Source organism: Nymphaea colorata, chromosome 14 (genome assembly GCF_008831285.2).
Source record: "Nymphaea colorata isolate Beijing-Zhang1983 chromosome 14, ASM883128v2, whole genome shotgun sequence".
NCBI lineage: Eukaryota > Viridiplantae > Streptophyta > Magnoliopsida > Nymphaeales > Nymphaeaceae > Nymphaea > Nymphaea colorata.
Window position 1 is genome coordinate 3,173,399 of NC_045151.1, and position 22,457 is coordinate 3,195,855.

Here is a 22,457-nt window from a genome sequence, read left to right on the forward strand (position 1 = left end):
GCATATAGTTGCTGATGCAGATCCAATAGGATAACATGCCACAATACTGGGGGGTACCAAGTAACCTATGTTAAACATAATCAACACATTCATCTAACTTTCACCATGTTCCTATTCTTGCCATTATCTATCATTATGTTTTCTCTCCTACAGAAGTGATATTATGTTGCTTTTTTATTTCCCACTGATATTCATTATTGCATTTAATGAGATGCTAAATACAAGTGGAGAGAGCATGTGCCGTATTAAATCACACATCTTACCATGAAACACACTTGATTTGCAGAGTTAATCCTCACAGCTAATACACGCCCTCGGGCATGCTTTGGTGCAACTAATTTACCTTTTTAATGTGATGGTTTGACAAAAAATTTGATTTGGCCAAGATGTTTAATTTTTTTAGCTTCTTTTATTTTGTGGATGTTTCTACTGATTGTGGGGCTATATCCCCTTGGAATTTGAACAAAGCCCCTTATGATGATAGTGCAACCTAATGTTTCTGCTAAAGCATTCAATCCAAGCAATATTAGTCTCCCTGGATTTTTATGTTCCACAACTTATCATGGTGTTCAAGCCTACCATCTTGAAAATAAATCTGGCTAGTGATGATTAAGCATTTAAGCTCACTCACCAGGGGATCTCTTACTGTTATATGCTGTGTATATTGCAAATAATGCTGAAAGGTGAATTCAACATCTGAAGAAAGATACAACCAAAACAATAAGGTGTACCTCCGTGTAGGACATGATTCCAAATAATAGACATGCTTAAACACTGAAGTTTAGATTGACATCTAGTTCATAGATGTTATTCAGACAATGGTCTAAACCCACATAGTGATCTTGAAGCAGGTGCTTAGAAGAGTCTCGACTGATTCTTCCATCCACTTGAGATTTGCTTTACCTTATATGTCGTTGAACTTAGTAGTTTGGTGAGCATTATATATGGAACATCAAACAAGAAAATATGAACATACATACACACAGTAAACAACCAAGCATGCTTGCACGCATACGCACACACACACACACACAAACAGATACAAAGGCTCCCACTTCATCTAGAAATTGTTTTGGAAACATGAACATTCTTTGTAGGAAATGTGGCATATTTGCGGCCATCGGGGAGAGCTAGAAAGACAACTTGTAAGTTGTAACAGTTATCATCTAAGTGACCTAGTTTTTAAAGCAAGCAACTACTCAAACTACAAATGTACATAGGCACAGGATGCATAGATACCCACACACACAGAGGGCGCTTGGTTCAAGAATGTTTAAATATTTTGGCGGAACGCAAAAATCAAGAGTCAGACAATCAGATCAGCATATTAGCTACCAGAAAAGAAAGGAACAGGATTGTAAAGCTCAAGCTACAGGAGGAAAGAAATGACAAGTCCTTTTTTCATCATAGCAGACAAATCAAGAAAGACTTTCTCTTCATTTTCTTTTATATGATGGATTAGCATTACAGCCTTGGGACTATATTGCATTATGTTAGACTTCATGTTTAGGCTTGTTAGAGTTCATAATCTATGTTCTGTCACAGCAGTAATCTTGTTTTTTAGTTGTTTCTGTTACTTTAATGTTCCAAAGGTGTGCATCTATGTCTAATTGATTTTTCTGGTAATCTTAATGTTTTTTTATTTTATGCTTTCTTTGATTTTCCCCACTCTTATTTCCTTCTTTGTTTTCCATCTGACCTGACCTTTTGCAGCTTTAATCCTCCCAACAGAATTTCTTATAGGCATTTGATAACCTTGCTTGACTGGTGCATAATTCCTCTTACCTTCTAGGTTGTCTATCATCAAAAATTGAACTTGAAATTGGATTGAAGATCTTTAATATTAAAATGCTTTATTTATATATAAGAACAATCAATATAGGTTTACTAGTATGAAAAAGGTACCAGCACAATTGATTTGTTTTCAAAAAAAACATATGAATAATGTTCTTTATGTTTTTTCTTTTGACTGTTCTCACATGGCAAAAAATGAAAATTATATCATAAAGACTCAGAATATTTGACTTTTGATAAGCAACGATCATTGATCTTCATTTGATTGGAGTAAGGTAAAGATGAAAAATGTAGTGAAACCAAGCCAAGTACTAGTCAGAATGTTAGGAAAACAAGGAGGCAGGATGGGTCGCATGCACAGGTTCATTAAAAACAGGAAAGAGTCGAAAGACAGATTCTACAAGCTGCAATACATCAGCACCCTCATAATTTGACAAAGCAGTTGCAAACATTCGAAGTTTTGAACTGAGTCTAGCAATTTTTATCACAAGCCTTTCAAAATGTGCATTCAACATTTTACTTTTACCTCATTATACAGCCTATGGTTATAGTGTAAGGTGAAAAGCTTGGGGGTTCAAAAGAGGTTGAAGAAATTGGTTGTTGCTGCTTGCCAATTGTAACCGACTTACCCATCATAACTACTAGTTAAAACATACAATATGCAAGGAAGAACCGACTATCTGGTCAGTTCCACATTCTGAACTGCAAGCAGTATCACACCTCTTAGGCAAGCACTGATCAGAAATTTTGGAAAATTTCCAAATACTGCTTTTGAGATTTGTCAAGCTAATTCATTAAGCTTAAGAAGGATTTAGTATTAACAACCAACCCACAAAAATGTTTCGGATGAGCCCAATAAAGAAAGGAGGGGGGAGGAACAGAAGATAAAGGTTACATGAAACCGGGAACGACTAAAACTGGTGGTAATCTCCAAGTTTCTCATTTCAAATATAAGAATGTTAAAGATTACAAAGTCAACCTGCAGTGCAATCTCTTCTAGGGCACTGCAGAACAAATGTGTGCCACTAACAATAGACCGTTTTACAACAGTAGGATCCTCATCTTTCAAAGAAACTAACAACTCTGCCACAAATGCAAATCGCTCCATTTCTTCAGACTTAGCTCCTCAAGACCTGTCAAGAACAAAGTTAAATACTTATATATGAAGTGGAGTTACAGATTTATTCAACCATAGGCAGAGGAGAAACATGAGTAACCAATAAAAAAAGAGCCACAAATAGTTCATATCAACTAGAGGAACCATAGAAATGAGAAGAAAATAGAAAGACACCAAGATAAATGAAAAGGACGCACCAGAGAAGAGAAAAAAGATAGAATGTGCACCAAGAATATCTTCTGGGAAGAAGATTATCACTTTCAAATAACAGTTTTTGCTAAAATATAATGACTGACACCAACAACATTAGCATGGAAATAAACAAAACGGTTACATGCAATGGAGACACATGCATGAGCACAGGTAGAAGCCCACGTCATATTGATGCATGTCCACCTCATTAAGTATAGGTTCCATACCATCCACCTGATGACATCAAAGGGTTTCCTCTCATTATCACCCCTTCTTGAATAATGCAGCTAAAAGATGTGCCCACTGCCCAGTCAATAAATTAACTGCCTAGGTGTAAGCCTACCTACCACATAGGAACAACCAGGTGAAGGGCACCTAGCTTTCCTTTACCTTCCTATATTTAAACATCAAAAAATATTGCTTTAGTTACATGCAGCCTGGCTGTTGTTTACGTAATATTGTCTTCTATTATGTACTACTCAACATTCATAATGACATAATCTGTTGATATCATGTTCGAAGTCTTATCATAAATTCTGCAAAATACTCATAGCCAAAACAGATAAATTTGTCATAACAGAAACAACAAGAAGTACATTCATGAATTTTTAGAATGAGTAAAGATATCCAACTCGGTAGTTCATGAATTACAGCACCAAAAATCATGAAAGATACAATAGCATATTTTTGCACTGTGATCACTGAAGCTGCATCACTGCATAAAATTTTACATATGTGCAAAAGAACATGTTTAGTGAAGCAGAAATCAATTTCAAGCTGGTTGGCAGTCTGCAATTCAGCATGTACCTCAGCACCAGATGACATGTAAAATCATGGTGCACCTGGTTAAATGTATCTTGAAGAATCTTCATATGGCAAAAATAAAGCAAATTATCCCACATCATTCTAAAATAAGCTCAATGTATTTTTATCCATAAATTCTCAAGACAGTGAAATCCTGATATTTGAAGTCACAGCAGATACTTCTTCACTTCTTGTGCATCATCATCATTTGCCCCAAAAACTGGTATTTGTTAAAAAAACCATGTATGCAGCCAGCCACATTATTTAGTACGAAGTGACTCCCGGATCATGTGATCCCAAAAATATCAATAGGTCTTAAAGCATTCAAACTAATTGTATGAAACACATAAAATTTCATGACTCATAATCATATAGAAGGATGATCGAAATTTGATTCTAAGTATATAACCTATGTTCTTATATTGCGCTAGTATATAAAACTTGATAGTTCATAATCATAAAGAGCAAAAATTCAAATTCGGTTCCAAGTAAATCTCCTATGTTCTTATATTGAGCTAGTACAACTGGAACCCTAGAATTGAGATCTTCTCTTAACGTTTACCTTCATTAATAAGTAATGTATGCATGTAGATCATAGTCATAAAAAATGTTCTCGTGTTTTAAACAATGAGGTTTTTCTCAGGTATAATATGGCGAGCTTGAAAAAAAAAAGGAAATACAATAAATTTAAAAAAAAAATCCTAAAAATTAGGGGAAAATAAAATAAGTGAGCAACTAATAACATAGACATCAAAAAAATGAGTAAATAAGAAACAAATAAGAAATGGAAAATGAAAACAAGCAGTTGGGGCATTTTTTTCAAAAAGAAGGCTTTTTTTTAGTTTTAAACGGGCAACCTATTTGTCGCATTTTATAAGCATCTTTAAAAAAAAAATATGCTTTTTGTGACTATGATGTATATTATATATATATATATATATATATATATATATATATATATATATATATATATATATATATATATATATATACACACACGTGATATGCACACACACAAAGAGAGAGAGAGTCTCTCTCAGATGTCTACAAGCTTACGCATACATATGTACTTATAATTATGTAATTATAAATACATGTATTTATACATAGTACGCACATGCATGCATAGGTACATGCACATATGTAAACACACACATATGTAGTATGTATGTATAATTGTATATTGTTCAGGTCGTCAAGATATGGTGCTCTACAATTAGCAGTGTTCTATCTCTATATTGGTGAAGATTGGACTTCTTGAAAAGAAGTGGAAACTGAACATGGAATTTATTTGCTATATCAAGAAGAAAAAGACATACATTGAGTAAGATCTTTTTGTTAAAAGCTAGTCAAGAATGGAGACAGGCTTCTGCTAACGACATTTCTCTTAACGACAAATCTCAGATATATGAATATGGGGAAAACCTTTGGTGTCAACATCATAAGTTACATAGCTAGAGTAGGGGAACTGTTATACCCACCTTTTCCACAAGCCGGTCAAAAATTGATCCAAACGAGAATCATGCAGGAGCATAATCTCTAAGTATGAGGAGTGCTTGATTTTGGAAACTTTGGTCAATCAACTTGTGCAACAGGATTTATAAATCCGATTGCCACAAATATCATTGATGGGTTTTAAATAGCAAGGTATTTCTGGGGTATTTTTTGGCAAAACTGAAAATCTCAGGAAAATCTAGGGAAAAATTCGGCGTATTTTTTAGAAAGAAAACCCAAAAGATAAGGAAAAGTAAACAAATGAAAAGCTAACAAGAAAACATAAAAAATATCTTGATAAAATGATAAAAATGATGTTTTACTAATCATAGAAATGAAGATAAATAATTTAGCTTGAGGTTTAAAAAATGCGCTAAAAGTGCAAAAAAATGCAAAAATTCATATTGGATTTTTTTTTCAAAAAAAGGAAAAAGGTGGCTTCTTTTCGTTATCATTGCTTTTAACGTTTTATCAGGCCTTTTTAGTGACAATGATAAATCCACAATGAAAGTGATGGAAATGACAGGAAAGGGTTTCTACAAAGGATTATCCCTGCAAACAGAGGTGATTCCTTAAAGGCAAACACAAACATATAAAAGAATAATTTTTATTTCTCATGAGATCATGCATTTTTTGGTACAAGCAAGTGGTATCAGTCCTTGCTTAAATCTGATCTGGTGGACAGTGGACACATGACAGAGCAGACAGAATTTTCTGAAGCAATTCTTGCAATTCTTTTGGTTTTGATGACGGGTGAAACAGTCACATTAGGAAGTGCATGACATAGATTTTTCGAGGTGTCATAAATGGCAAGGTAAGGAACACACTTTACAGTTTGTGAGGCATTCATCAAGCTGATTCTTTTTCACGCTACTTATTTCTAATTGATATGGAACATCTGTTCAAAAGGTTGAATCTTGGCATTGCCAGTGGTGAACTTATTCTGGCTCCAGTTAGATATTTTTACTTAGAGCCATGGTTTCTTCCTTATAGATGTTCCTTTATCAACTTTTCAAGAAATATGAGACATCTATGTCGTACAAGTAAAGAGATTTATTCATTGATAAGAAAAAACATGAACAGTGATGCGATTGATGATCAAATAGAATCCTCGGTCATGAACAGTGATTTGATTCATGACGAAGAAAGAGAATTCTTAGTTCAGTTCTCCACCTTAACAACAGGAAAAAGGATTAATCAAATTCTATTGAGCCTGACTCATAGTGATCATTAACAAAGAATGCTTTCTTAGGGATGAGAATGACCCTGTTTACAAATTCCTCAGCATATTGTGAAATTTCAAGAAATATTCAAGCCTTTTGATTAGTAAAGAGAAATTTCTAATCGTCTTTCAACTTTCAGAGTTGGCAGAGGAGGATTAGAGAGGTTAAGGAGCTGTGCACACGTACAATTAAGATGCGCCTTTAAGATACCTGGGAGTTCCCATCTTCATAGGTACTGAGGTACATTCAAAACGAGTACGGGCAACTTTTTTGGTTTTGAATGTGCATAAAAGGACTTGAAGCATGGTACTCAAGGTCGCTGTCTCAAGCAGAAAGAGCGGTCCTCATGCGCCATGTGCTGGGATCGTTCTTTTTTTTCGGTTCTCGTACTCCAAACTGCTTAGAGGATTATTATTACTCAACTTGAGAGCTTTTCTACGAATATGCCATGGCGATCGATGAAATTCTCTAAAAGCCGCATCTTGGAAAAGAGTCTGATGTCTGTGAACCAGTTGGAGAAAGAGGGTTTGCTACGCAGGATCTTCCCGACCCAAATTCATGATAAGTCTAAAGAAAAATCAAGTTCATTTGCACCTATCAGATTGATTCCCACTACAAATGAAGCCAATTCATTTGGGGAAAAAACAGTCATATACCATTTGCAAGATCATATAGCATTTCAAAAGAACGCTCCATTCGGCCGATTATTAAACCTACCATTACTGAATCTCGCCTCTAAAGACACAGACACACTCAAAACCTAAATGAAGCCCCCGTCTCCAAAATATAAGACCAACAACCACCGAAGCCCCAATCGACATGGAAAACCCACACAAGCAGGCACGCAGGGAGAGAGCTTACCGAGGACGGCGACGGGGACGGGAACCGGAGAAGACGATGCCGCGATGGTACGACGCCGGGAGTGGAACGAGGAAGAAGAGGCGAAGAAAGGGGGTTAGGGCAAATCGAGGGGAAGAGGCGGGGAAGAGAGAAACTTAGAATTTTTTTCGAAATGCTCAAGTTGTAACGCAGGCACTGGAATTCCGGGTTGGATATAGAACAAAACCGTAGACCCGATCCGAAATCCGCCTCGCCGATGGCTCCATGCCGATGGGCTGTGTTCCCATAAAAAGGTTTAGATTCAAATTCAACTGATCTTCTCAATCATGATGCAACCTCACCTAGATGAACAAAATACGATTCCGCAGATGTGGGAGCAAATAGAGTCGGACTCTACTTCTTCCCATCAAAATAGGGATTGGGCCCTGCCCCGATGTTAGGAGTAGGAGCTCATTTGAATCCTCTTTTGTTCCAAAGAAAGGTACGTCATTGCTTGATCTAAGATCATGCCTCTTTGGGGTGCCTTCCACTGGTGAGGATATGATCTTCTTTTATCTTTCTCTCCATAGCAAAAAAATTGTGATATCTCCTCCGTTTTAGCATTGATTTGTTTGAAATTTAAAACATCCATTCTTATCAATGAAAACATAGGTGAATGCATGAAAAATGGTATTTAAATATGATTCATTTAATACATTAACAACATGTTATAATAGGTGAATTAGTTGACAATGTTAACATGCTACCAAAGAAAACTTATAATTACTTCGCGGAGATATGTGGTGGTTATACAAATGCATTATTCGCAACCCAAGACTATAGAAATTACTTGAAGAGAAAGAAGATAGAAACCTTAAAATAGTAAAATATGTGCATTGGTTGATTACTTCTAGGTGAGTAGGAGATTAACAATCTATCACCTAGAAATGAGGCTTGCAGCACCACCCCCACCCCCCCTCCAAAGAAAAAATTCCCCTAGCGTCCATGAGAATCAGATCAATTACACATTCAAAAAACAAAAAAGAAACTCTAGTTTATATAGTGCGATCCAATTAGATAAAAATGGATACACCATCAAATTGTTTAATGCATACTCATGGTCAAGAGCAAATTACAAATTATTCAAGATGTTCTTGATTTTGACATAATAGTGAAGATTCATACTCATTTCTAGCAATTTGCCAGTTTGGCATGAAAATCACTTATAAAGTTGCATTTTTTGAGGTACATTTTTTTATGATCAAACCATGAAACCTTTGAGTGCTTGTTTGAAGTATTTACAAAAATAATGAAAGATAAACACTATCAAGTTATACTATTAAATGGTGATATTGTAACATCAGATGCAATTATGTCTGACTAAGTGTATGTCATCATTTTCTATACTTTCCAAAGTACAATAAAAAAGATATGCCACATATTTAATCAAAATATAAACTCCTAAATTGTACCTACATTGAATGACTTAAGAACAAAGTTATCCAGGCTGCGATTTGTAGTATATGAGTAGACAAATAAGAAACAAATATACGCAGGTACCACATGGTATGGAAGGGAGAATAACCTCCCAGAAGACAATAGGCATATGCTACTTAATTATAATGTCGACTATGGAACAATCGAGTGTACATTTAAAAAATATGAATTAAGAGGTATATTATGTTGTCATGCACTAAAGGCACTTGTTTGGAATAACATAAAAAATTACTTGAATCAAGTGATTATGGACAAAGTAAACAATGATAAAAATATTGAGTATAAGCCCTGTAAATCATTTATGTGAGGAGGATAATTGTTGCATATCCTCTTGTTACTAATTTGTATACAACTTGTGCATATTACTATTTTAACATTAAAATATGAAGAAGCCAATGAATGCATGAAATAAATAACAAATGATGCACTAAAAAACATATTTTGACTTTACCATTAGCCGGTTGCAACTCACAAAATAATCTCAAAGAATAAGAATGAAGAGTCGAGGTCTTTGGGCCCCTAACCCACAAAAGCATTGCCTCTAAATAGAAACTTAAATAATTTATAAGTCAATGTAGTAAATCATAATGTATCAATACACATAGAGAAGGGGATTAGAAGGAAGCTAGGAATAATCAAAGTTGTAGAACAAAGAGAGCACTAGAGATTGCTAGCAAGAAAAGGAAAAAAAAATAATGTAAATCAAATGAAACGTGCAAACCAACAACAGGTAAAACCATGCCATAGAAAAAAGAACAAGTATATAATACACTATAAAATCCTTATTATAATAGCAAGCTTTTTCACTTATGATGTAATTGAGAAGTTGAGAAGAAAGAAGAGGGATCTGGATGGAAAGAAGAATATGGATCTAAGAGGATAGAAGGCAAAGCTAAGTAGCTAATAGGAGACCACTTAAATGGACTTCCTACCATCTTAAACTTCTTCATAGAAATACTTTAAAAGGGAAAGAATGATGCAACCATATGAATGACCATTTGAATGATACGTCTCTTGTTTGGCTCGAAGTTGACCTAGGTATAAGATAACTGGCTTCGACAGTGGTCCACAAGTGCATCAAACTTATTTTTGGGTTGTGTCTGCAATAAATCAGGTCCATAATAAGTTTAAGACGGTGGAAAATTCATTGAAATAAATTCCTATAATCAATCCATTATTCATTATATTTAGGCTAACATGCATCATTTGATTTCAAATGATCTTGTCGTCAAATATGCCTTAGTGAAATGTATTTTATAATGCTAATCATATCTTTAATTAAAAATCTTTGTTAGGCCATTATCTATTAATATGCATAATCACCCAGTGTGTCTCTCACTTGATTTAAATGCATCTGCCCGTTGCCATAAAAACATGAAATTTCTTTTGACATCCTAATAATGATATCTAAATCATCACCACAATTAACCATGAAATCACTATCAACATCAACTAACAAATCTAAGTAGCAGATCATATTTGTAAAATAGAGAATAACCATCCCCATCAAAACCATAAGAAGAAATGACTATGTGAAGTTGTCCATTTGAACTAATCTCCTATAAACAATCTATTGTTAATATCTGTTGCATTTATATGTAGCACTATTGCCAAATAAATCTTGTTATTAAATTGGCTTTAGTCAAACACATTATTGAAATGCTAGTTGTCTCTCTTGTTAAAAATCATTATTAGATCACTCTTGTGTAAACATGTAAATAACCTTGTTCCATGCATATAAACCATGTGTCAACATGGTCAACCACACATGTATAAACCATGTAAGCCGCTGTATACAAACAATGTTGCACGATTTCATCATACACATTTTAAATTACAATGTGTAAGCAAAGTATTATGATCTTACAATCTATAAAAAACAAAAGTAACTATGATCAAGATGACAACAACGATACCAAGGTCATCAGTAGTGACTTATATAAAATAAATATTGCAATAAATCTGACTGACCTAACATTTGGGATATTAGTGATGATTTCATGTGCAATCCACAATAAATGGTTTGATGGTGCAATATTTAATAAGTCGCTACTCTCTACATCCCACTATACAATATGATTTAAATAATATATTGCTATTTTAATGATAGATCAACACCTGAATCATGTTGACTAGTGTTTTACATCGAAATTTAAAAATGTTATTGTTCTTGTATTAGTTTCCAATCTATTAATCAAACATGACAAATCAAAATGGATAATTCTAACGTGAAGAATCAATAATCAATAAATGGGTCAGTTGTAACAAGCATAATCACCACCATGAAATGTACTTTGGCATTCCATTGGTTGGTTAAAACTTTTAGAAGGATGTTTCTATTAAACAATAAAAATTCAGCTACCAAATTTAAAACCAAACTCCCACATAAAAGGTGAGTATGGGTCACTCGCATGAGGGACAGAACCAACCAATATCCCAATAAATTTTACTTTATTAATCAAATCAATGCCAAAGTAATTACACTCTTCTCTAATTACAATCACTCAACCAAGCAAACAGACAAAAGATGACAAGAAAAATCTAACTAGACTGCTCCAAGCCATCTACATATCCAAGAGCCTTTTTTTTTTTTCCTTTTGCTCCAACAAATGTTCTTCAATAAGCTCTTGATTGCATCCCTTAATTTGTAAAAAGGCTTACAAACCTATAAAACTCAAGAAAATAGTCCGGTAGCAAAAAAAGATAATAAAACTACTCTAATACCTATATCTATGAAGAAGATAATTGAATCACAAGGATACCTATATGACTACTCTAATTCGATGCTTCCTAAAATTGGAAAACATAAGAACAATCAGTAAATTAAGTTAACACACCTAATCTACTTTACAAAATGCTCTAGACTATTTAAACAACTTGCAAAAATAGAAGAAAATAAAAGAGAATAAATTATCTAAAGGAAAAAGACTATTCTACCCTACATATTGTAAATCAAGCTTGCTAAATAGCATTTAGAGAATAGAGTCTTTCGGAGGTCAAATGGAGTTAGATTCTACAAAATTGGTCTTGTTTGAAAACAAGACTTTGAAGAAGATTGCCCTGTTATAGAACTCAAAAATTCCACTGAAGTCACAAGATATGGCCATTTTAACTTTGATAAAATTCTACCTTGAAAGGTTTCTAATTCCGAAATCTAGAAAAGTCAATTTTGGGAAAACATGAAAAACTCAGGCCAAATGACCTCCAATCTTGTTTAAATTTAGTCTGACATTGGACAAATTGGATTTGAAGAGTTTTAAAATCTTACATAGAATGCCAGCTTAAACTTTGTCCAAATCAGGTATGACTTTCAACTCCAAGATGTTAACCTATTCTTGATTCACAAACTACTTCAAACTTAACTAAAGCAAGAAAAACACTATATGACTTCTCAAGCTAATATGAACTAAGCACATAAAATATGAACTGCAATATTTTAAGAATTATAAGAACAAAAGCAACTACGACGTAGGCTATTCTAACCTAGAATAAAAAGAGAAGAAAAAGTCATTAATTTAAATTTCCTCCACAAGCAGGCAAGAAACGTCAAGACTATTCCAAATATAAGGCACACCAATCTAACAACAGTTAAACAATCGGCAATGACAAAAACAATTTAACTAGGATGACAAAGATCAATCCATCCTTCTAACAAGGAACAATTTTGAATTAATTAATCTAACACTGAAGCAATTCAAAAATGTGAATTTTAAATAAAAAGCAACCAATAATGAAATCAACAAATGCTGGAAATTAAAAGTAATTTTACTAAGCTAACAAGGAACTTAAAAACAATTTGAAGTTAACTAAAAAGGTGAAAACAAATTTTAAATGACCTATACATCCTCTAGATGGGGCCTACAAGGGACACATGTCCTCCTCAGATGGATTCCAGCATGAACTATGTTAGACCCTTCTAGACTGTAACCTAGGATAAACAAAAATTAAACATAATTACTCTAAGGTAAAACAGTAAACAAAAGCAATTTACTTAGAATGCTTCTAGAATTAACTAAAGTAAAACTAAATTGCGTCAAACAAAATTAATTAACTAAGGTAAACAATAGTTAAAACTAAGGGTTACCTTCAAGTGAAGCCCAATATTAGGGAGGTCATCCCCTAGGATAGAGGAAAGGGACTAGAGAGAGGGAGAGAAAATAGGTGAGAGTTGAGCGAATTGGCGGAAAAAGAGAGATTTTAGGAAGGAAGAGAGAAGAGAAAAATGGGTCGACCTCTAAGGGGCCTATGACCTTTTTGCTCATCATTGAACCCCAAAAGCCCTACTTGACTCACAAGGGCCCATGGCCTTCTAAATGGACGTATAGTCCCCTGACATCATTTCTACATATAGTGGGCAAGAAGAGAAGGCAGCCCCTTTTGACCTTGTTCACACTTGAATCAAATAGAGACACATGTGCCCAAAGCTACATTTTCCTACTGTTTTAATGAAGTCCTATTTGTAAGTTATCTGTTGCCTACCTTACTCTCACTGCTTCATCATTTTCTTGTGCATGTTTGCTCATGAGGTTACCTTTTTTAATTTATTTTTGTGTGCATTTTGAATACCAATGCTGGACTCATCATCCCTGCGAGGCAACATAGAGGTTGAAGTAGTCAGCCTATGTGAGACACTCAGAAAGAAGATCTAAACTGGTCATAAAAAGTTGCCAATATGGTTAAGGGTCTATATTGATGCAACTATGTCTATATTGGTGAATATGCATCATAAAAAGTATGGCCATAAAATATATATTGGTGATTCTTGTCACTGGAGATCAATTGATGGTATTGTTTAGCTTCTTGCTTATGCAGCAATTCTTCCTTCATCATCTATTTCTTTCTATTCATATGCCATCGTTATGCATGATTTTTTTGTCATTTTTGCAGTTCTACCATTATATGTTGTAGTTGTTTAACTATGTTGAGGGCTTTGGTTTGTTAATGATAGGTAACTATATCTAAAGATCATAATGTCACTCTTAATGAACTGGTGATAAGAAAGCCATTGGAAAAGGTATAGCCAAGTATGCTTTCTCTTCTCTATTATTTTAATAGCATGTTTAAGGTGGCTTTTTTCCTTGAAACTGCCAGCTCTTTCTCCCTCTTTAGCTTTTGGTGGACCCATTAATGAGCTTGTCAAGGGAGGGACAACAAGCAACATCAATGTAGTCTTGAAGGTGTGTGGTCTGCATATGACACCCATGAAGATCACTCTTTTCTTGTCTCCTTCTTGCTCTCCTTATTGCTTGCTGCTTGTTTTTATTTTTTCTTGCAAGATGATGAGAAATGGGAGCATGAAAGGTTGTTTTTTGTGGACACATGTAGAAACTTTGAAATTAGGTTTTAAACCTAAAATTTCATCTATTTTTTAATGGGTTTCCCTTTTAACTTGAAAAATTGGGCATTCTTCACTCACTCGCTTTATTTCATAGTGTTTCTCACTTGTTCTCAAATTGTGCTATTCCGCAACAAGAACCTCACCCTGTTGAATGAATATAAAATAATATATTTCATGATGATGAGAGGTCATTGTAGTTGGTAGACCTAAGAGTCCCATTGTCTTTTGTAAGAGCTTATTAAGCTATTTTTCCCCTTTATTAGAAGAATGTTTAGATGTTTGTTTATATCTTTGAATGCAGTGTATGTTAATCGTCATAAACTTAATGTATACAAGTTGTTAGAGATGAACTATTTTCTTTTGCTTGACTAATTGTAATCACCCCAAAATTTTCTAAAATGCTACGCTCTTTTACCAAAACACAAAATCCAATTTTTGGACCTATATCAAATCCAAAACCACAATTCAAACCCAAAAGTCAAAATTAAGTTCGAAACAACAAAATTTGAGCATCGAGTGTGTGCAGACCTTCCCTTTATTTTAAGGTCTCATTCTCACGCCAAAACATGTTTTTAAACCCAAGTCGCATGCTCGAACTAGTCGACAACCGACTGAACCAAAATCAGATTTGGAGTGAGTTTGGAGTCGCTCAAAATGGAGTCGGCCACCTATTTTTAACAAAAACTTTTCTTTTACACAAAAAAAAAGATTTATGCTTCCTATACAAACCACATTTTTATTTTATTTTACCAGATTTTATTTGATTTTATTTAAAAAAAAATTGCGTCCTGTGACGCACAGTCGCGCGACCTCGCGGTCGGCGATCGCATGCGCGGTCTCGTGCACAGGCGCTGTTGAGCAGACTTCCAGGGCCTGCCTAATGCGCATGCCCCATTTTTTTTCAAAAGATTGATCGTTGGAGGGCATTTTTGATCATTTTTAAAGGGCATTAGCTCTACCTACACCCAAAAAATGGATTTTCAGGTCTAACAACCAATCATACTCATTTCAAACGTATTTCTTTTTCAAAAAAATTGAAAATAGTTCAAAATTATTTGAAATTCGTATGAAAATATTATAAAATTAAAAAAAAAAATTGAATTTTGAGTTTTGGCTCCAAAACTCTCTATAAATACCCTCATTTTCCCTTCTTGGCCAAAGAGCTAGTCCTTAGAGAAGCCTTAGTGCATTTTCACTTGAGGACTTAGAGTTTTTAACTCTCTTCCTCCATTTCTCTCTTCTTCTTTCTTTTCATTTCTCTCTTCTTCTTTCTTTTCATTTCTCTCTTCTTCTCCAACTTGAAGCAAGCTTCGTCAAGCTACAACTCTTTAAGGGAGCACGAAGATCTCTTGGAGGCCGATTCTTCATCACTTTAGAGCTCTATTCAATGTGAGTCTAGTATCATTCGAAACAATGGTGGTCATTTTCTCCTCAAATCATTCTCATAAGAGGTATGTAACTCATATCCCACTCCATTCTTTCTATTTTCTTTCCTTCATCTCACCATGGCTATACAAGATAGCTCTAAAAACTTTATTTTAGAGTAAAAAAGCTATTCTTGAGTATACCGGAAGCATGAGAAGGTGAAGTAATATTTTATTTCATGATTGAATCATGCTATCTTTTTTTTTTTTTTAACATAATTTTGTTTTGCTTCTCCCATTTTCCTCTCCTCTTCATCTCCCCATGGCCATATGAGATAGCTTTCAATCTCTATTTTATAGAGTCAAGAGACTATGCTCGTGTGCATCGGGAGCATGAGAGGAGATGTTATTTGATTTTTTTGATTGCATCATGTTCTATCTTTTCATGAATGTAGTATTGTTGTAATGTTTTTTTTCCTCTCTTCTTCATCTCCTCATGGCCATATGAGATAGCTCTCAATCTCTATTTTAGAATCAAGAGGCTATGCTCGAGTGCACCGGGAGCATGAGAAGATGAGACGATATTTCATTTTATGATTGAATCATGCTCTCTCTCTCTTTCCTTGAATATTGATTTGTTTTAAGATATTATCCATGCATAGTTATCTATATGTGAATGCACGGTGAGAGTAAGATTGTGGTTTGAAACTCTTCATTCTTATGCTAATTTTTGAAGTTGTGACTTGTCCAACTTGGAAAAAAACCCTTACGAATATGTATATGTTAATATGTATTTGCATGTTATTTTGCGTTAGTTTCCTTTTAATCGTTCCATTATGAACCCTAATGAGCATCTTATTGTATGGTTTGTTCTTCTTCCATACCCAACGGTAGAAGAAGTATATTTCCTTGTAACCAACAAAATGATTATGTTTATGTTCATATATAAAAATATTTGAAATCATGCTTTCCAAAAAATTTTCAAAAGAACCTTTCTAATGTGGTTTTGGAGACTTAGCTTGGACTCTTACATGAGTTCGAGCTCCCCTCCGGCCTACATCAAACTTGAAGTTGGTTATTTTAAGCCCTTGATTTTGAATCTCATAAAGACACGTATGTATATACATGTTATATAAATATATGTCCACATGATGATTCCATTTATCCTTCTCTCTCTACGTTTCCATTTTCTATTTTATAAATTTTCATATACACATGAATGCGTATATACATGTGTTTTTTTCTCTCTTTTGAATCTTTTATTCAAGACAAATATCTTTTCTTACAAATTTTCCTATTTTTTTTCCTCTAAAAATCTCTCTCTATTCAAATCAATATCATTTTTACGAACTATCATATATATGTACATATGTGATGATATGTACACGTATATGTATATCTTTTTCTCTTTTTTTTTTTATGAGAGTCTTTCATCTTTTCCATTCTTTTGAACATTTTCCCTCCAAGATCTTTTTATTTACTGACTTCACTAAGACCAAAAATCAAGTAATGACCCAATGTTGGATTCATGCTTGAAGGTCTACAACCCCAATTCATTTTTGAAAACTTTTCCTTCTCATATATGGTAGTTATCAAAACAAAAATCATGGATGTATGTGATGGTAGGAATGCCTTTAGATGAATGTTGTGGTATGAATGAATCCTGTAGGATCAATACATTCATGCATCTACAATCACTTAATATCACTTATGATCACAAGCACCTCTCTAAAGATCTTAAGCAAGATGAGATGAAACTCTAACTAGGTAGTAACCGAATTAGAGCAAAATCTCAAGCCTACCTAAAGTCTTAAGAGAACATTAAAGTGATTTCAAAATGATTTTCCAAGTTTTCCAAATGATATGTACAAAGATTTTTCAATTCTAGTTTTTCCTAAAATATTTCACATTATCAAGTAATTCTTCAAGAACCTTTTCAAAAGTTTAAAATATCAATTTTTCAATATTCTTTTACACCACATATAGAAAGATGTTCAAGCAAAAACGAAATGCATCACTAATAAACATAGCCCTTGGATTAATTCTTCCGGGTAAAAGTGCAGGGAACGATCGATCCTCGTACTGATGGGTGAGTCCCCATTCTCTCATTTTCAAAACAAAATTCATTTTTCTGGAGCACTCCAAAAACTAATACCAAAATTTTTGGGGATGCGAACACTAATTTTCTATAAATGTCCTTTCTCAAAAAGGCATATTTTTTCATCACGTTAATAAGTTCCTAGGATTTTTTGATATCTAACGCTTGATTTGGTGGCTGTTTAGTTATTGGATTTCTGAATACCATGTGCAATTATGAGCTATTATGAGACTTAGATATGTTTCTAATCAATATTTGTTTGCTATCCATTTATGGCTTCATTATAGTGCTTAATGTTAGTACATATATATTCACCATCAATTACTATTTAATAATTCTTACTTTTACGTGGCCGCTAATGTGCTTTTTGTTTGTTTTTTCCAGTGTTTTCTTATGTCAGTCTTATTGACTTTTAAGTTATTTATCCTATTCATGTTTTCCATATAAGTCCTTATCATTTATCATATATATATAGAACTCAACTGTGAAATTCTTTTTGTGCTAGATCCTCGTTAGAAGATTGGATTTTGTTATGCAAGATTCATTAAGTAAAATGTAAGTTCTTTGTTCTTGTTTAATTTATAATTTTTATTGTCGTACATCAAATTCAGATGTGTCTTCACTGTCATAATAAAGTTAATCAAATTTTCATAAATGGGGCACTGTTATGCATGTAATTTGTTACTCTTTATTATATATGTTGAGTGTTAGGAAATTTTGGCTCACATTATTACTTAGTTGTTTGTTTTTCTTTTCATGGGTTAACCTCAGGCAGTTTAATCTATGTTATCATGTATTAGTACCTTTTTGGGTTCCTTCATTTAAGAACACATAAATTGGTTAATCTAGCTGATTGGTATCCTTCCTTTCAATATGTTTCTTTGTTGTATCATCAATGGTAGATACCCCAAGTTTTTCATATGTTAAAATTACTATTTTGCCCTTCATAATGTGATTTCAAACTAGTTTTTAAAACATGATTGCAATAGTTGGAGGCATTTATCATAACATAACTCCAAGACCTAAATCTTGATCACTTAAGTTGCTGCCAACCTAAAAAAGACTATTTTGCCCTTGCGACATACCACATTAGCCTAGAATTAGGAATTTCACTCAAGAACTTTGAGAATTGCCTAACACAGTAATTAGGGTAGTCATCACCTTTATAAGTATAAAGCCCCCAAATTTTGCCATCATGTCAAATGACCATTTTGCCCCTGAATGTTGAAAAGTTTCATAAACCTAATAATTATCTAGAATAAACTCAAATAAGGTGATTCTTCGCTCTACAAATCTCTAAAAATAATTGAAATTAGCTCACCAGCTTAAGTCAACTCCCCCTAGCTCAAATCAACATAACTTTAAATTGCAAGTTTTTAGCTCGACCGTATCTCACAGGTTTCCACTGAATCTCTCTCTCTCTCTCTTGTTTTCAGGGGTTTGAGCTGAATTTGAGCTCCATGTGATAGAGTGAGCAAAAGCTGAGCTAGTATTATGTTTAACATGTATGAATCAATCTTCTGTAATTCGATTTTAAGTTCACTCATCCTGATTTGAGTTCAATTCAGTTTCGAAGGCCCCAGAGCTTACTCTCTCTCCTATTTTTAGGGATTTGAATTGAATTTGAGCTCAACTTAATAGAGTGTGCTAAATTGAGTTAGGACCATGTTTATCATGTATAAATCAATCTTCCCTTAGTTCAATTTGAGTTCATTCATCTCGATTTGAGTTCAATTTAGTTCTAATTATATCAAAGCACATTTCTAGTACTTGCTACACTCTATAAGCAACTGTCAAGCTCATTTCAACTAAATCATATTATAATTATCTGATTTTTTAGCACATCCTTACTGGTAAGTGGCTGATCCAAGCAACCCAAGCTCCACAGTACAAATTCCAATGATAACCATATTTTTCAAGTCTCCCTTGGTTTCTCTTTATAAATATGACATCTATAACTTGAAAATTTTCTAAAATGGATTTTTAGAACAATTTGAGAGGAATATTTAAATAAAACTTCAACCAAAGCCAATTTAGAAATAGGCCCATAGACTGGACTAGTCAGATCGAGAAAAGTCATTCAAAACTCCAAAATTGCATAAACATAAGACATAAGACATGCCACATATAATTTAGTTTATGAATTTCTTTGGTTCCTAGAGTCTTGTTTCAAGTCAAATTCATGATTTAAACCTGTTTCAGTTCAAGCTGACACTCAGCAGTAAAAGTAATTTTTTATCCACATTTTTCATATAAACCTAGGATTATCTATCACATGTACCTAAGTTCATCAACCCTATCATTGTTCAACTTTAGAGCTCTAGTTGTTAGGTGCATAACAAATAATCCAGATCTTCACTCAAGGGCAAAATAGTTAATTTTTTAAAAATTTCTTACCCAAGCGCAAGGGTAAGACATCTATTTCATCTTAAAAAATATTGCTCTATACTTAGGTTATGTGGCATATATACCTATGTTCATAATATTTGGAGCATATATTTTCATAAACATACTTAGAGCCATGAACTATTGCCATATAGATTTCTTATTTGGAATTTTGGTCCAATTCTCTTGTCACATCCAAGATCCATTTTCTAGAATTTTCTTTGGATTCAAACCTGAATATGAATCTCAGAACCTTATTTGGGATCCATTTTCTACAACTTTTTCTGGATTCAAACCTTGATTTGAATTTTAGAGCCAATCTAAGATCTATTTTCTAGAATCTCTTTGGATTCATTTCATGATCTAAATCTGAGAACCATATCTCAATCCAAAAGTCCATGTGCATAAATGTAGATATAAGAGAAAAATATCATGTGTGTTTTCATTTATTATACCAGATGTCCATCTAAACCATTGCTCATGAATCGTTCATAACTTTGTAAAATCAACATCTCTCGGATATAATAAATTTTCATGAAGATTTGGCTTTGGAATGAGAAAAATATGGCAAAAATACAGGTTTTAAAAGAGAGCCAAATGAATAGTCAAGCTTAAAAAAGAGCAAAAACTTTGGAGAGTCTTAGTAGATTCTTGGATTGGAGCTGCAGTATCACTCACACAAGGATGAAATTAGACTCAAGCAGAGGCCATGGGAGCAGGCTTTGTCAATGTCTTCAGTGGTTCATGTAATTTCTTTTTTATTCTCCTTCTTTTCTTTATTTTCAGTTTAGTTTTTCGTTCCTAGATCCTTCATAATACACATACTGAGATCAGTAGTGGAGCCAGTGTGGGGCTGGCATGGGCGCCTGCCCACACCAGCCCAAGATAGCTCCATGTGATGATTTGCTTGTTGACATAACATAACAAGCAAATCATCTTGTTGACGCCGGGTTGCCCATGCCAGAAATGGATCGGGTCCAGCAGTAGTAGTCGGCCTGCCCATCACGCCCAAAATCACCATGTGAAATGTTGCCTCACGAGTCACGCCTGTGTTGACGCCGAGTTGCCTATGCGATGAGCGATCTAGCTCCACCAAGAAACTTAAGACAGTCAGCCCGCCCATTACACCCAAATTCATCGAAACTCAAAAAGGGGAAGGCCGAAGGGGCGAAGCGCGGAAGCCACGAAACGGTGAAGGGCAAGGCCGCAAGGGCCAAGGGCCAAGGGCGGCACGCCGGCAGCAGCCAGCAGCCGACAGGGCAGTGGGCGCCAGGTGATTCTTCTTCTTCTTCTTGAATGATTGAATCGTTTCTTTGAGTTTTATAAAGTTCAAACATGTTTTAACTGTGTGACCTGATTTGTTATCATATTGATAAACCACACATTTGGCTTGTTTTCATGAGATGATTGTCATCCACCTTGTCCCCTATTATTTTTATCTTTTGAAGACAGTAGAGAGCATTTGGCTTGGAGCATTTTTTAAAGAGTAAAGATGTAACTTAGTCATCGAGATAGGATTTGATCAAGTAGATAGCTATAGATTCTTAAAAGCAGCGCATTCTAATGGAAGGGCTCTAAGAGAATGCAACATTGGATAACCTTTCGTCACCGGTTTGGAACCATAGCTAGTTGACTGTTTATAACTTTTACTCTTTTGAATAGTACTTCAATAAATTCAGACCCTGTCATTAGGGTTGTTAACAGCTCCTTGAGATGAATCACTCTGAAGCTCGAGTATGCAACATAGGCAGCTTTGAGAACATTCAGTATATCAAAAGACATTCTCAATCCTACAATCTAAGTGTGCTATTAAAATATTTTGGGTTGATAGCTTTGAGTTCCTGTTTGCTTTATTATAACTCTTGGAGGACATGATTTGCTTCATCCACATGCATGGCCAAGAAATGAAATGAAATGAAAAGGGGCAGAGACTGACTTTCCCATAAAAGATAGTTTTCAGCAGTTAATTTCACACAAAAGAAATGTTGAAGACTGGTAGGTGCAGGAAGAAGAGAGAGTAGGTTGTGACTTATCTCTTCTTTCCTAGAAGAGTTGCTGTCTGATGATGAAGTGTTGGCATATGATCCCATATACACATGCATATAGATGCAACAACAAACAAATAGAAAGGAGATAGATGCAAAACCACCTTAACTAAACAAAAAAGAAGATATTGATGACCAACATAACCACCTCTCAAAGTTCTCCTTCTTTCAAAAGCATGCTCAAATACCCTAACAAAATGAAGTTTAAATAGGGGAATAAAGGAATAATTTCATAGAGGTTCAGAAAGTATCCTATGTCCTCTTTCTTTTGCCCTAAATTACTCATC

At 34.3% G+C, this 22,457-nt stretch overlaps 1 protein-coding gene across 1 annotated transcript in view; it reads right to left on the minus strand.

Moving 5' to 3' along the window:
- Positions 1–7,607, minus strand: part of LOC116267565 (uncharacterized) — a 43,646-nt gene extending 36,039 nt beyond the window's left edge. Inside the window, exons 1-2 of the mRNA XM_031649369.2 lie at positions 7,486–7,607; positions 2,774–2,927 (exon numbers count right to left, since the gene is read on the minus strand). Of these exons, the coding sequence (XP_031505229.1) occupies positions 2,774–2,902 (129 nt within the window). The 5' untranslated portion in view covers positions 2,903–2,927; positions 7,486–7,607. The remainder of the gene's footprint in view (positions 1–2,773; positions 2,928–7,485) is intronic.
- Positions 7,608–22,457: the final 14,850 nt, after the last annotated feature.